The 13,804-nt window shown below is 42.7% G+C and overlaps 2 protein-coding genes across 2 annotated transcripts; both read left to right on the top strand.

Moving 5' to 3' along the window:
- Positions 1–2,218: 2,218 nt before the first annotated feature.
- LOC132709051 (mas-related G protein-coupled receptor member H-like) lies at positions 2,219–3,151 on the top strand. Its single transcript, XM_087890764.1, has one exon. The coding sequence runs from the start codon at positions 2,219–2,221 to the stop codon at positions 3,149–3,151; it is 933 nt and encodes a 310-aa protein (XP_087746890.1).
- A 6,149-nt stretch (positions 3,152–9,300) lies between these two features.
- Positions 9,301–10,242, top strand: LOC148114979 (mas-related G protein-coupled receptor member H-like). The gene has a single exon (XM_087888831.1). The coding sequence runs from the start codon at positions 9,301–9,303 to the stop codon at positions 10,240–10,242; it is 942 nt and encodes a 313-aa protein (XP_087744957.1).
- The last annotated feature ends 3,562 nt before the right edge of the window (positions 10,243–13,804 follow it).

Below are 13,804 nucleotides of genomic sequence, written 5' to 3'. Positions count from 1 at the left end.
TTTACCACTGGAGGTTTTAAGAAGAGACTGGATAGCCACTTAAATTGTATAGGTTCTCCGGCTTGAGACTAGACTGGGTTTGACTATAAGATCTCCAAGGTCCTTCCATCTGTGTTATTGTTATTAAGTAGAACAAAATGGGGTGTGTATGTGTCTTTTCCCTTTTTGGGAAGTATCTGTAGCTCTACAAAATATTTAAGCTACCCAGTTTTCCCTCGTATCATCTCCTAACTTCTAATTTCCGGTCATGGATATATTTTATTATCATTATATCTTATTATCTCTGTTATACTCTGGGCATCATATCAACATAACAATGACAAGCATTGGGAAGAATGTTGCCTTACATAATATCTGCTTTGTAGCTCACATGTAGCTCTCATGGCTTAGGTCCGGGTACTTGCAGGACCATCTCCTACCCGCCTCCCACTGTCCTGTCCGCTCACACAGGGCTGCCCTCCTCAGGGTACCGTCGACCAGACAATGTCGGCTGGCAACGTCCAGGGGTAGAGCGTTCTCTGTGGGTGCTCCTGCCCTCTGGAATGAGTTACCCACCGAGCTCCGGACGGTGCCTGATCTCCGCTCCTTCCGTCGAGGCCTAAAGACTTGTTTCAACAAATGGGCTGATTCTGATTCTTGTGTTTTATTATTTATTTGTCCCTGTTTTAATTGGTTTTAATTAGGATTTTCCTTTATTATTGAATGTTTTTAACTTGTGTTCGCTGCCCCGAGTCCTTTGGGAGAAGGGCGGCACATAAATATTTGTAAATAAAGTAAATAAATAAATGAAGATTTTGCATGTATCAGAGCAATGGTGGCAAAGCAGCAGAGAGAACACTGCTGAATTTCAGTACAGGGAAACCATCTAATGCAGTGATGGCTAACCTTTTTGCCATCGCGTGCCAAAAGCGAGGGTCGCACGGGGGGGGGGGCGTGCTTGCGTGCCCACACCATAATTCAATGCACCCTGCACATGCGACCCCCCCACGCTCTCCCTGCTTTTGGCACGTGATGGTACAGTGAGCCCATTCCTCACCCTCCCCAGGCTCCAGGGGCTTTCTAGGAGCCTGGGGAGGGCAAAAACGGCCTTCCCCAACCCCCTGGAGGCCGGAAATCGCCTGTTTCCTGACTTCTGGTGGGCCCGGAAGGCCCAAAAACCAGCTGGCCAGTGCGCACATGTGCACTGGAGCTCAGCTAGGGCAATGCTCGCATGCCCACTGATATGGCTCCACGTGCCACAGGTGGCACGCGTGCCATAGGTTCGCCATCACGGATATAATGCAATCCAATACCAACTGCATTTTCAGATATGTATTGAGAAGCCTGGTTAAAACAACATCCCCCTTAGATGTGGCAATAAACAGTTCAAGGAGAAGGTTCATTACCGAAGCTACATCGTGTCAGCTTTGGAAGCCATATTAGGCCGGAAGCTTCCATGCTGCCACCTTCTCCTGTGTGGGAAAGTAGGAGGGGGGATTTAGTAGAGGGGTTGACTGTAGACATAATAGCATTCTTCCTGTCGGTCAAGGTTAGGGCAATCCTGCATCTGGAGAAGAAGTGGTCGGAGTGATGTCTCAAGATGTTGATTGGAGCATGTGATCGACCGAGGAATGAGGGGATGGTTTTGGGGGTTTTGATTTCCTGAGGGAAAACCTGGACCTCTCAGATTTGGGTTTTCCCAGATGTGCCAGTTTACCTATTCTAGTAAATAGAACTTTGAAAAGTGCTTGCTTCAGAGTCTTTACTTGGAGTGGGGGGTTATCTGGAACGCTGTCACATCACTCAAGCTATTCACAGGGAAAGTAGAATAACAGAATAGCAGATTTGAAAGGACTTTGGAGATCTTCTAGTCCAACTCCCTGATCAAGCAGGAGATCCTATGCCAGACAAATAGTTGTCAAATCTCTTCTTAAAAGCCTCCAGTGAGAGAGAACCCACAGCTTCTGAAGATAAGCTGTTCCACCTGTCTACGGTTCTAACTGTCATTTCTAAGTTGGTTCTCTCCTTGATTATATTGATCCATTTCTTCTTGACTTGCCATCAGGTGCTTTTGAGTACAGTTTGATCCCCCTCTTCTTTGGAGCAGCCCCTTAGATACTGGAAGCTATGATAATATTTGTATTATTTCGGAGACAGGAATGACTGAATCCCCTCTTTTTTCTTTTCTTTTAATAGGAGCTTCCTCTCAGAAAGATTTTCAGAGGATTAAAAAAGCTTAATGATGAATTTCAGCCTGGGAGATCTGGATGCTACAGAAAACTATTATAGGTATAAGAATACCAGGGACTCCTATGAGAACGCAAGAGAGATCATCCCTTTTGATTTAGGATGGATTGCTTTGATGGGCATTACTTTCATTACCTGTTGTGTTGGGTTTGTGGGCAATGGCTACATCATCTGGCTACTTGGCTTCCAGATTAAGAGAAACTGTTTCACCACATTCATCTTTAACTTGGCCTTTGCAGACTTTGGGTTCCTGGCATCTATAGTTATATATGTCATCCATCAATTTACTTATTTTCTAAGAGGCAACATTCAATTCCATTTCTTTGCTTTTTTCTCCCACATGATGTACATCAGTTCAAACTTTCTTCTGATGGCCATCAGCATTGACCGGTGTGTGGCTGTCCTCTTCCCAATCTGGCATCACTGTTCCCGGCCAAAACATTTGTCCTCGACAGTGTGTATCCTCCTGTGGACCTCTTCTTGCCTCCTAAATGGAATTATGAGAATTATAAAAATCTTTGTAAATTACCGTCCCCTCAATTTCCATTTCATTGTGACTGCTATAGTTTGCCTTCCATTGATCACACTCTCTACCGTGGTCCTTTTCATCCAAGTGTGTCTTAAATTGAAACAAAAGAATCAGGGACGGCTTTTACTGATGATTTTAATTACTCTTCTCTGTTTCCTCATCCTTGCTTTTCCATTAACTGTCTTTGCGGTGATTATTAGTTTTTCTAGTAGCAAAGCTGATGATCAACTGGAATATTGGGTTATGGGTAGTATATTGTTTTCCTGCCTAAACAGCAGTATTAATCCAGTGATCTACTTTCTAGTTGGGAGAAAAAAAGGAGCTCAGTCCAAGGAGAGCATGAAGGTCGTTTTGCAAAAAATCTTCAAAGAAGGTGAAGCTACTGGAGGGAACTAGAAGAGCCCAAACCCACTTAGAAGTCTCTGTGCTTCCTTCTGAGTAGCAATGGTTGATTTCTACTTGGGGTTGTAATCTTATAGGTGGGACCAAATTTCTTTCAACATATTGGCTCTTGAATGGAATGAATGGCTTGCACTTGAGGCTGTCATCTTATAAAGATAAAGGTTCCCCTCAAACATGCATGCTAGTTGTTCCCAACTCTAGGGGGCAGTGCTCATCTCTGTTTCTAAACCAAAGAGCCAGTGTTGTCTGACGACGATTCCATGCTCATGTGGCCAACATGACTCAACGTCAAAGGCTTACGGAATGCTGTTCCCTTCCCACCAAAGTGGTCCCTATTTTTCTACTTGAATTTTTTACGTGCTTTCGAACTGCTAGGTTGGCAGAAGCTGGGGCAAGTAACCGGAGGGTGGGTGTGGCCTGCACGTGATGCATCCGGCTTGTGGGCTGCCAGTTTGACACTCCTACTTTAATTATACTGAATTGCCCGGGAATTACCCAGAGCTGGTTTTGCTTTCATTCTGTGCCGAAATGCTGTACTCAATAAAGTTTTGCATTAAGAGATTGGATTGGCTCAACAGTGCTTGCTTGCTTGGATTTGTCGGTCAAAATCTTGACAATGCTAAGAACAATCAAGTCAACATTAACCAACAAGATTTGTAGGCATGACTTGGACTATCCTGTCCCTTGATGACATCAACCATCAGATAATCATACCGCTGTTTTCCATTCCATCCACAATGGAAGGGCTGCAGAACTCACAGATATATTTCAGACCAAGTGGCAATGGCTGGGCAGTTGAATGAAAAACATTCAACTGCCCAGCCATTCCCACTTGGTCTGAAATATGTTGAAAAAGAAGGGGAAAGTGAATTCAGCATTCCACATTCTCTGCTTCTTAAGCTTCTGAGACGGCCAAACTCAAACAAGATGGCCAAATGTGACCAACATTAGTCAACAGACCTTCTGTCTCGAATCCTGAGATTAGAAGTAGGTACTCTGCTCCCCACATTGAGCCATACACCAGACCAGGGTCAACTCCATCGGCAACCCTCATTGGGGAGAATGAGAGAGGTGCAAAGAACACAGGTTAAGGAGGTTATACCAGGGGTGAAATGCTCCCAGTTCGGACTGGATCATCCAATCTGGTAGTGAAGGAGGCGGGTGGTTCGGAGAACAGGTAGCAAAAATCCCTTCCCTCCCCCCCCCCCATGCCCAGCTGAGCCGCACAATCATCAGAGGTTTTTTTTTTTTTTTATTTTAAAAAGCATTTTTTCTACAATCTCTTCGGGCAAAAAATGCTTTTAAAAGTTAAAAAAAAAAAGCCTCTGATGACCATGCGGCTCAGCTGGGATCTTCAAAGGCTTTTATTTTTTTTAAAAATTTTTTTTAATTTGATTTATATACCGCCCTTCTCTGGAGACTCAGGGCGGCTTACAATGCGTTAAGCAATAGCCTTTATACTTTTGTATATTTATACAAAGTCAGCTTAATCCAAAAAAAACCACCATTTTTTTTTCTTTTAAATGCCTCTGACGATCCAAGCTGAGTTTCCTGATTGGCAGAGGTTTTTTAAAAAAGCCTCTGTCAATCAGGCAACTCAGCTGGGATCATCAGATCCTTTTCAAAGCATTTTTTAACAACCTCTTCACCAAAGAGGTTGTAGAAAAAAATGATTTTAAAAGTAAAAAAAAAAAATGGTCACGCCCACCCAGTCACATTACCCCCACCACCACCAAGCCACACCCACAGAACCGGTAGTAACAAATTTTAGATTTCACCACTGGGTAATACCCATACTAGGCTTTGCTTATAATATTCAAAATTTGTCATACATTGGAGTATAAGTAACATTAAGCAGATCTTCTGTAATAAATATTCTTTCTGTTCTGGGATGGGCCAAGCAGATCTTATTAAAAGTGTCACAGAATCAGATACCTTCTTTATCTTGCAGAATCAATGTGAGCATCAAGTGACAAGACCATCTGGTTCTTGTTTTTGCAAGATAATCACCCACTGCAGAATAAGGAGATTGCGCAAGAACCTTGGCTGTCAAATTCAGTTCTGAAAAAGAACTGAAAAAGCTTCTGGGCTGAAAAGCAAAATGTTTTCGAAGAAAAAAATCCAGGGAAGTCCAGTTGCTTTTTGGAAAAGCACCAGGGGTGAAATCCAGCAGGTTCTGACAGGTTCTGAAGAACCGGTAGCGGAAATTTTGAGTAGTTCGGAGAACTGGCAAATACCACCTCTGGCTGGCCCCAGAGTGGGGTGGGAATGGAGATTTTGCAATATCCTTCCCCTGGAGTGGGGTGGTGGCTCAGCAGACTGATAGCATTGTGCTTAACACCAGCTGTCTGCAATTACTGTAAGTTTGAATCTCACCAGGCTCAAGGTTGACTCAGCCTTCCATCCTTTCTAAGGTAGGTAAATTGAGGACCCAGATTGTGGGGGCAATAAGCTGACTTTGTATAAATATACAAAAGTATGAAGGCTGTTGCTTAGTGCATTGTAAGCCACCCTGAGTCTCCGGAGAAGGGCGGCATATAAATCAATTTTTTTTAAAAAAATGGAGATTTTGCAGTATCCTTTCCCTCGAGTAGGGTGGGAAAGGAGATTTTGCAATCTTCTTCTCCCAGGAGTGGGGAGGGAATTGGGATTTTGCAGTATCCTTCTCCTGCCACGCCCACCAAACCACGCCCTCAGAACAGGTAGTAAAAAAAATTGAATTTCACCACTGAAAAGCACCTTTGGGTGATAGAAAGGCAAGGAGGTTAAGCTTCATTATTCCCATCCTCATATTCCTAATGACCAAAGAGAGGAAATAAACCTTAAGGAGCAGATAGTACCAAAACAAAAGAACAGACTGCATTGTTGAATGATTGTGATCTTCCTCAGTGGTCAAAGTCCCATTTATGATCTGGGAAATCCAACGGTCAGGGAAGTTTTGTTGTTTGCTCTTCTCACATCAATCAGCAAATAGTCTCCTTAATCAGAGCATCTCCAAAGAAATATAATCTGGAGAACAATTTTCCCTGTTCTCCCAAAATCTTTCTTTATAAGGAGCTGCTACATTTTCTGAACAGTTCTTCCAAATTTAACTCTATCTGAGTTGGCTTTTGGTTCCCTTGCTCTAGCAGGCTCAAGCCAACTCTCTCTCTTCAACACTGACTGTTGGTGATTATCTTAGACAGACAAGGATCACATTTTGCATCACATGGTGGTAGGTTCTGATCAGACAGGACACAAAGTATGTATGCATCTTTTAGAACAGTGTTACTCAATCTTGGTAGCTTGAAGATGGGTGGACTTCAACGCCCAGAATGCCTGGCTGGGGGTTCAAGCTTCCAAGGTTGGGAAACACTGTTTTAGAATTTCTTCTTCATGTCAGAAGCAAAAACTCAACTATTGGTGATTATCTTAGACAGACAAGGATCACACCTTGGGAGTCACATGGTGGTGGTTTCCGATTAGAAATTCCACAGAGTATGTGTGCATCTTTTAAACATTCATGCCAGAAGCAAAAGCTCTTCAGGTTTTCCACAGGAGATCGATCCTCACCTGCTATGTTGAACCCTGCTCCTTTTATAAAAACACCTCCGAAGATTTCTGCTCAGGTTATCCTTCCAGGGATATCTAAATCTGCGGACAATTCTTTGAACCTTGTAACTCAAAATCGGGTGGATGGACTTCCCTTCTGTTGATGAACTACATCTAAATAGGACTTAAAGAGATTTTGCCTGCATGTCCTGCCATTCCTGATCACGGTAGACCTCTAATATGAAACAATAATCTTCCATTCAGCAACTTCGAAGAGTTTCAACCATCACTTTCAGGTAAGTTACAGTATTGGAAGGTTTAATTAGACCTAGGGATATGCAAACTAAGCAATAGTAGCTGTATATTTCTACACCTGACATTTGTATGTTGACTGTCATAACAGTCTATGTTGAGGTTTCCTGGTTATCACTCATTTTCCAACCTACTTTTAGCCATCATGACAGAACAATACAAGTAGTGTATGTCGGAAGCAAACAAACCATTTTGAACTCAAAGTCAAGGAAATAAGATGTTTCTTTAGCTTACCCATAATTTATTTATTTATTTATTGGTTCGATTTATATGCCGCCCTTCTCCGGAGACTCAGGGCGGCTAACAATGCGTTAAACAATAGCCTTCATACTTTTGTATATACCTGCTTAGTAGGGCTTTAGCCACCCCCCCCCCAGCGGTGTTCTTTTTTTATACAAAGTCAGCTTATTCCCCCTACAAACCGGGTCCTCATTTTAGCTACCTCGAAAGGATGGAAGGCTGAGTCAACCTTGAGCCTGGTGAGATTTGAACTTGCAGTAATTGCAGCCAGCTGGTGCTATTTAACAGCACTTTAGTCTGCTGCGCCACCAAGGCTCATAATAAAAATAATCATTTTTCATCAGTTTTGGCTCTTCGGTTCTGTAAGAAAATTCATCCCATTTATTTCTGGATCAACTGGGGAAGTTCTGGTTAATCACAAAAAGTGTGGACAGGTACTTACAGGAAATCTTCTATACTTAAATAATGAAGGAGAGAACCAGCCTAGAACTAAGAAGAGTGAAAAGAAGCGCTAGGTGTGATGTGGTAGCAAGTTTCAATATTTGAGGGGCTGCCCCAAAGAAAAGGGCGTCAACCTATTTTCAAAATTACCAGAAGGCAAGACAAGAAACAATGGATGGAAACTAATCAAGGGGAGAAACAACCTAGAAATTTCCTGACAATTAGAACAATTAATCAGTGGAACTATTTGCCTTCAGAAGTTGTGGGTGGTTCATCACTGGAGATTTTTAGGAAGAGTTTGGACATCCACTTGTCTGAAATGGTATCGGGTCCCCTGTTTCAGCATTTAGTTGGACTAGAAGTTCTCCAAGGTCCTTCAAACGCTGTTATTATTGTTCTGTTACTTAAGTAGACCAAAATGTGGTGTGTATGTGTGTTTTCCATTTTTTGGAAGTATCTGTAGCTCTACAAAATGTTTAAGCTGCCCATTTCCCCCTCCTATCATTTCTTAAGAGAACCTTGGTGGCGCAGCAGACTAAAGCACTGTTAAGTAACACCAGCTGCCTGCAATTACTGCAAGTTCAAATCTCACCAGGCTCAAGGTTGACTCAGCCTTCCATCCTTCCGTGGTAGGTAAAATGAGGACCCGGATTGTGGGGGCAATAAACTGACTTTGTATAAAAAAACACCGCTTAGGGGGAGCTGAAAGCCCTACTAAGCAGGTCTATACAAAAGTATGAAGGCTATTGCTAAACGCATTGTAAGCCACCCTAAGTCTCCAGAAAAGGGCGGCATATAAATCGAACCAATAAATAAATAAATAAATAAAATAAATAAATAAATATAAGAAATATATTTCCTTACGATTATCTCTTATTATCTCTGTTATACGCTGGGCACCATATCACCATAACAAGACGAAGCATTGAGAAAAACGCATCCTTACATAATTACTATTTTTTTTGGTAGCTCACAAGGAGATTTTGAATATATCAGAGCAATGGTGGAAAAGCAGCAGAGAGGACATTGCTGAATTTCACTAGAGTGAAACCATCTAATGCAATCCAAAACCAATTACATTTTCAGATATGTATTGAGAAGCATGGATGGAACAGCATGTTAGTATTTTCCCGCTTAGGTGTGGCAATAAACAGTTCAAGGAGTTTGCTCCTTACTGCAACCACATTGCTCAAGCTATTCACAGGGAAATTAGAATAACAGAATAACAGATTTGAAAGGACTTTGGAGATCTTCTAGTCCAACTCCCTGATCAAGCAGGAGATCCTATGCCAGCCAAATAGTTGTCAAATCTCTTCTTAAAAGCCTCCAGTGAGGGAGCACCCACAGCTTCTGAAGTTAAGTTGTTCCACCTGTTTATTGTTCTGTCAGGAAATTTCTCCTTATTTCTAGGTTAGTCCTCTCCTTGATTATTCTTGATTCATTGCTTCTTGTCCTGCCTTCAGGTGTTCTGGAGTACAGGTTGACAGCCCCTTAGATACTGGAAGTTATGACAATACTGGAAGTATTTAGGAGACAGGAATGACTGAATCCACTCTTCTTTCTTTTCATCTCATAGGAGCTTCCATTCGAAAATATTTTCAGAGGATTACAAAACCTTCATGATGAATTCCAGCCTGGGGGATCTGGATGCTGCACAGAACTATTATGAATATAACAATAGCAGTGACTCATATGAGTACGAAGAAGGGATTGCCGCTTCCGATTTAGGATGGATTGCTTTGATGGGCATTACTTTATTTACCTGTTGTGTTGGGTTTGTGGGCAATGGCTACATCATCTGGCTACTTGGCTTCCAGATTAAGAGAAACCGTTTCACCACATTCATCCTTAACTTGGCCGTTGCAGACTTTGGGTTCCTGGCATCTATAGTTATATATGACATCCATCAATTTACTTATTTTCTAGGAGGCGGAATTCTCCCCCATTTCTTTGCTTTTTTCTCCCATATGATGTTTATGAACTCTCATTTTCTTCTGACGGCCATCAGCATTGACCGGTGTGTGGCTGTCCTCTTCCCAATCTGGCATCACTGTTCCCGGCCAAAACATTTGTCCTCCAGGGTCTGTGTCCTCCTGTGGATCTCTTCTTTCCTCCTGAGTGGAAGTATGAGTATTATGCTACTCACAAATGTCTTTGAAAATTACAACCCGTTCGGTCTCCATTTCATTGTGACTGCTGTAGTTTGCCTTCCGTCTATCACACTCTCTACCGTGGTCCTTTTCATCAAAGTGTGTCTTAAATTCAACCAGAAGAATCAGGGCCGGCTTTTACTGATGATTTTAATTACTCTTCTCTGTTTCCTCATCCTTGCTTTTCCATTAAATGTCTTTGTGGTGATTCTTAATTTTTTCAATATTCAACCTGGTCCTCACCTGCTGAATTGGGAGGCAGCTATTATAATGTGCTCCTGCCTAAACAGCAGTATTAATCCAGTGATTTACTTTCTAGTTGGGAGAAAAAAAGGAGCTCAGTCCAAGGAGAGCATGAAGGTCGTTTTGCAAAAAATCTTCAAAGAAGGTGAAGCTACTGGAGGGAGATAGAAAAGCCCAAACCCCCTTGCAAGACCTCTGCAATGAATGGCTTGCGCTTGAGGCTGTCATCTTATAAAGATAAAGGTTCCCCTCAAACATGCGTGCTAGTTGTTCCCAACTCTAGGGGGCAGTGCTCATCTCCGTTTCTAAAACAAAGAGCCAGTGTTGTCTGACGACGATTCCATGCTCATGTGGCCAACATGACTCAATGCCAAAGGCTTAGGGAATGCTGTTCCCTTCCCACCAAAGTGGTCCCTATTTTTCTACTTGAATTTTTTACGTGCTTTCGAACTGCTAGGTTGGCAGAAGCTGGGACAAGTAACCGGAGCTCACCCGTTACGGGCGCTAGGGATTCGAACCACCCAACTGCTGATCTTTCTGATTGACAAGCTCAGCATCTTAGCCACTGAGCCACTGCATCCCATATAGGTGGGACCAAATCTCTTTCAACATATTGGCTCTTTCATCTTAATTGACTTATAGAGAATTGCATTTTAAGAGATGTCTACCTTGGTTCACAACTAATGCTGTGCAGGAATTAAACTGCATGACAGTTATAAAATACTCAGTTGATGTTTCTTTGTAGAAGTAAGATTTTTACAAATACAAGGGAAGCATTAACCACAGCTGCTGCTTTCAGGTGTCAGCTGAAGGCAATTAATTCATGAAACGAAGCAACAATGAGTAAGGTGAAAATGGAATCGGTTAGAAACCAGTTTAAATTCAGTAATTAGCAATGAGGCTTTATCCTCTTACTAAGAAGGGAAAGAGCAAGAGAGACAGTTTTTAACCATATTCCATGTCTTGGGAGCAACAGAAGAGCCAAAATCTGAAATCACCAGGTTGGAAAGATAGCAGTAGCAATAGCACTTTTTTTTTTTTAAATTTGATTTATATGCCACCCTTCTCCAGAGACCCAGGGCGGCTTACAATGCGTTAAGCAGTAGCCTTCATCCTTTCATATATTTTATACAAAGTCAGCTTATTGCCCCCACAATCTGGGTCCTCATTTTACTGACCTCGGAAGGATGGAAGGCTGAGTCAACCTTGAGCCGGTGAGAATTGAACTCCCAAATTGCAGGCAGCAGAAGTAGCCTGCAGTACTTCGCTCTAACCACTGCACTACCTCGGCTCAGTTAAAGTGTCAAGAAGTGTATTCAAACTGCTTTCACTTTTACTGCTTCGCAACTTGCCAAAAGACCTGGGAGAAAGAGAGGGAGAGATTGGAATGTGCAGTCCAGACGATAACAAGAAACGTTCTCATGGGAACCAAGGATGTTTCAGCAGGTGTTTGCCAGAGTTGTGGAAATCTTCCCACAACAACACCTGGACACCTAATTGGACAAGGGGACCTGCAGTAATGCGGGGAGGGAGGATTCTATACTTTAATTCACGGGTGTCAAACTCGAGTATGTCATGTGATGTCACATGATGTATTGTCATGTTTTTTGCCTTTGCAGAATGAGGGTGGGGGTGGCCTGCACGTGTTGCATCTGACCTATGGGCTGCCAGTTTGATGCTCCTACTTTAATTATACTGAATTGCCAGGAATTACCCAGAGCTGGTTTTGCTTTCATTCTGTGCTGAAATGCTGTACTCAATAAAGTTTTGCATTAAGAGATTGGATTGGCTCAACAGTGCTTGCTTCGTTGGATTTGTCGGTCAAAACCTTGACAATGCTAAGAACAATCAACAAGATTTGTTGATTAATGACTAACATTAACCAACAAGATTTGTAGGCATGACTTGGACTAACCTGTCCCTTGATGACATCAACCATCAGATAATCATACAGCTGTTTTCCATTCCATCCACAATGGAAGGGCTGCAGAACTCACAGACATATTTCAGACCAAGTGGCAATGGCAGCCATTCCCATTTGGTTTGAAATATTATTATTATTATTATTTATTTATTATTATTTATTGAATTTGTATACCGCCCTACTCCCGAAGGACTCAGGGTGGTGAACAGCCAGATAAAATACATATAATACAAATGTTAAAAAGCATTAAAATACAATTAAATAATTTGGCCCGGAAAATGAAATTTAAAACACCCCAAATTCTTAAGACAAATTTAAAATTTAAAAAAAATTTTAAATTTAAAAGTTTAAAAGAGAGGTTAGGCCAGGCTGGCCTGCTGAAAAAGAAATGTTTTGATGGCACGGCGAAAAGTGCACAGGTCCGGGATTCTCCATATCTCCGGGGGGAGCTCGTTCCAGATGGCGGGTGCCCCCACAGAGAAGGCTCTCCCCCTGCGGGCCGCCAGTCGATATTGTTTGGCTGACGGCACCCTGAGGAGCCCCTCTCTATGGGAGCGTACTCATCAGTGAGCGGCTACTGGTGGCAGAAGGCGGTCTTGTAAATACCCTGGTCCTAAGCCATGGAGCGCTCTAAAGGTGGTAAGCAAAACCTTGAAGCGTACCCGGAAGACCACCGGGAGCCAGTGCATCTCGCGCAGGGGGGGGTCACATGGGAGCGCCCCATCGCTCCCATACCCACCTGCGCGGCCGCATTCTGGACCAGCTGGAGCCTCTGGGTGCTCCTCAAGGGGAGCCCCATGTAGAGAGCATTGCAGTAGTCCAGGCGGGAAATATGTTGAAAAAGAAGAGGAAAGTGAATTCAGCATTCCACATTCTCTGCTTCTTAAGCTTCTGAGACAGCCAAACTCAAACAAGATGGCCAAATGTGACCAACATTAGTCAACAGACCTTCTGTCTCGAATCCTGAGATTAGAAGTAGGTACTCTGCTCCCCACATTCAGCCATACACCAGACCGGGGTCAACTCCATCTGCAACCCTCATTGGGGAAAATGAGAGAGGTGCAAAGAACACAGGTTAAGTAGGTTATACCAGGGGTGAAATGCTCCCGGTTCGGACTGGATCCTCCAATCCGGTAGCGATGGAGGCGGGTGGTTTGGAGAACGGGTAGCAAAAATCCCTGCCCTCCCACCACCACCCCCCATGCCCAGCTGAGCCGCACAATCATCAGAGGCTTTTTTTTTTTACTTTTAAAAGCATTTTTTCTACAACCTCTTCGGGCAAAAAATGCTTTTAAAAGTAAAAAAAAAAAAAAAAGCCTCTGATGATCACGCGGCTCAGCTGGGATCTTCAAAGGCTCTTATTTTTTTTTATTTTTTTTTTAAATTTGATTTATATGCCGCCCTTCTCCGGAGACTCAGGGCGGCTTACAATGCGTTAAGCAATAGCCTTCATCCTTTTGTATATTTATACAAAGTCAGCTTAACCAAAAAAAACCCCACCATTTTTTTTCTTTTAAATGCCTCTGACGATCCAAGCTGAGTTTCCTGATTGGCAGAGGTTTTTTTAAAAAAGCCTCTGTCGATCAGACAACTCAGCTGGGATCATCAGATCCTTTTGAAAGCATTTTCACCGAAGAGGTTGTAGAAAAAAATGATTTTAAAAGTAAAAAAAAAAGAAAATTGGTCACACCCACCCAGTCACATTACCCCCACCACCCCCAAGCCACGCCCACAGAACCGGTAGTAACAAATTTTAGATGTCACCACTGGGTAATACCCATACTAGGCTTTGCTTATAATGTTCAA

This window comes from Pantherophis guttatus, chromosome 3 (genome assembly GCF_059756535.1).
Source record: "Pantherophis guttatus breed Tessera chromosome 3, ASM5975653v1, whole genome shotgun sequence".
Lineage (NCBI taxonomy): Eukaryota > Metazoa > Chordata > Lepidosauria > Squamata > Colubridae > Pantherophis > Pantherophis guttatus.
This window is presented reverse-complemented; position numbering and strand designations above follow the sequence as displayed.

What these genes read in the sequence shown, in the direction of transcription:
- LOC148114979 (XM_087888831.1), top strand. Translation starts at nt 9,301, where the DNA reads ATGATGAATTCCAGCCTGGGGGATCTGGATGCTGCACAGAACTATTAT.
- LOC132709051 (XM_087890764.1), top strand. Translation starts at nt 2,219, where the DNA reads ATGATGAATTTCAGCCTGGGAGATCTGGATGCTACAGAAAACTATTAT.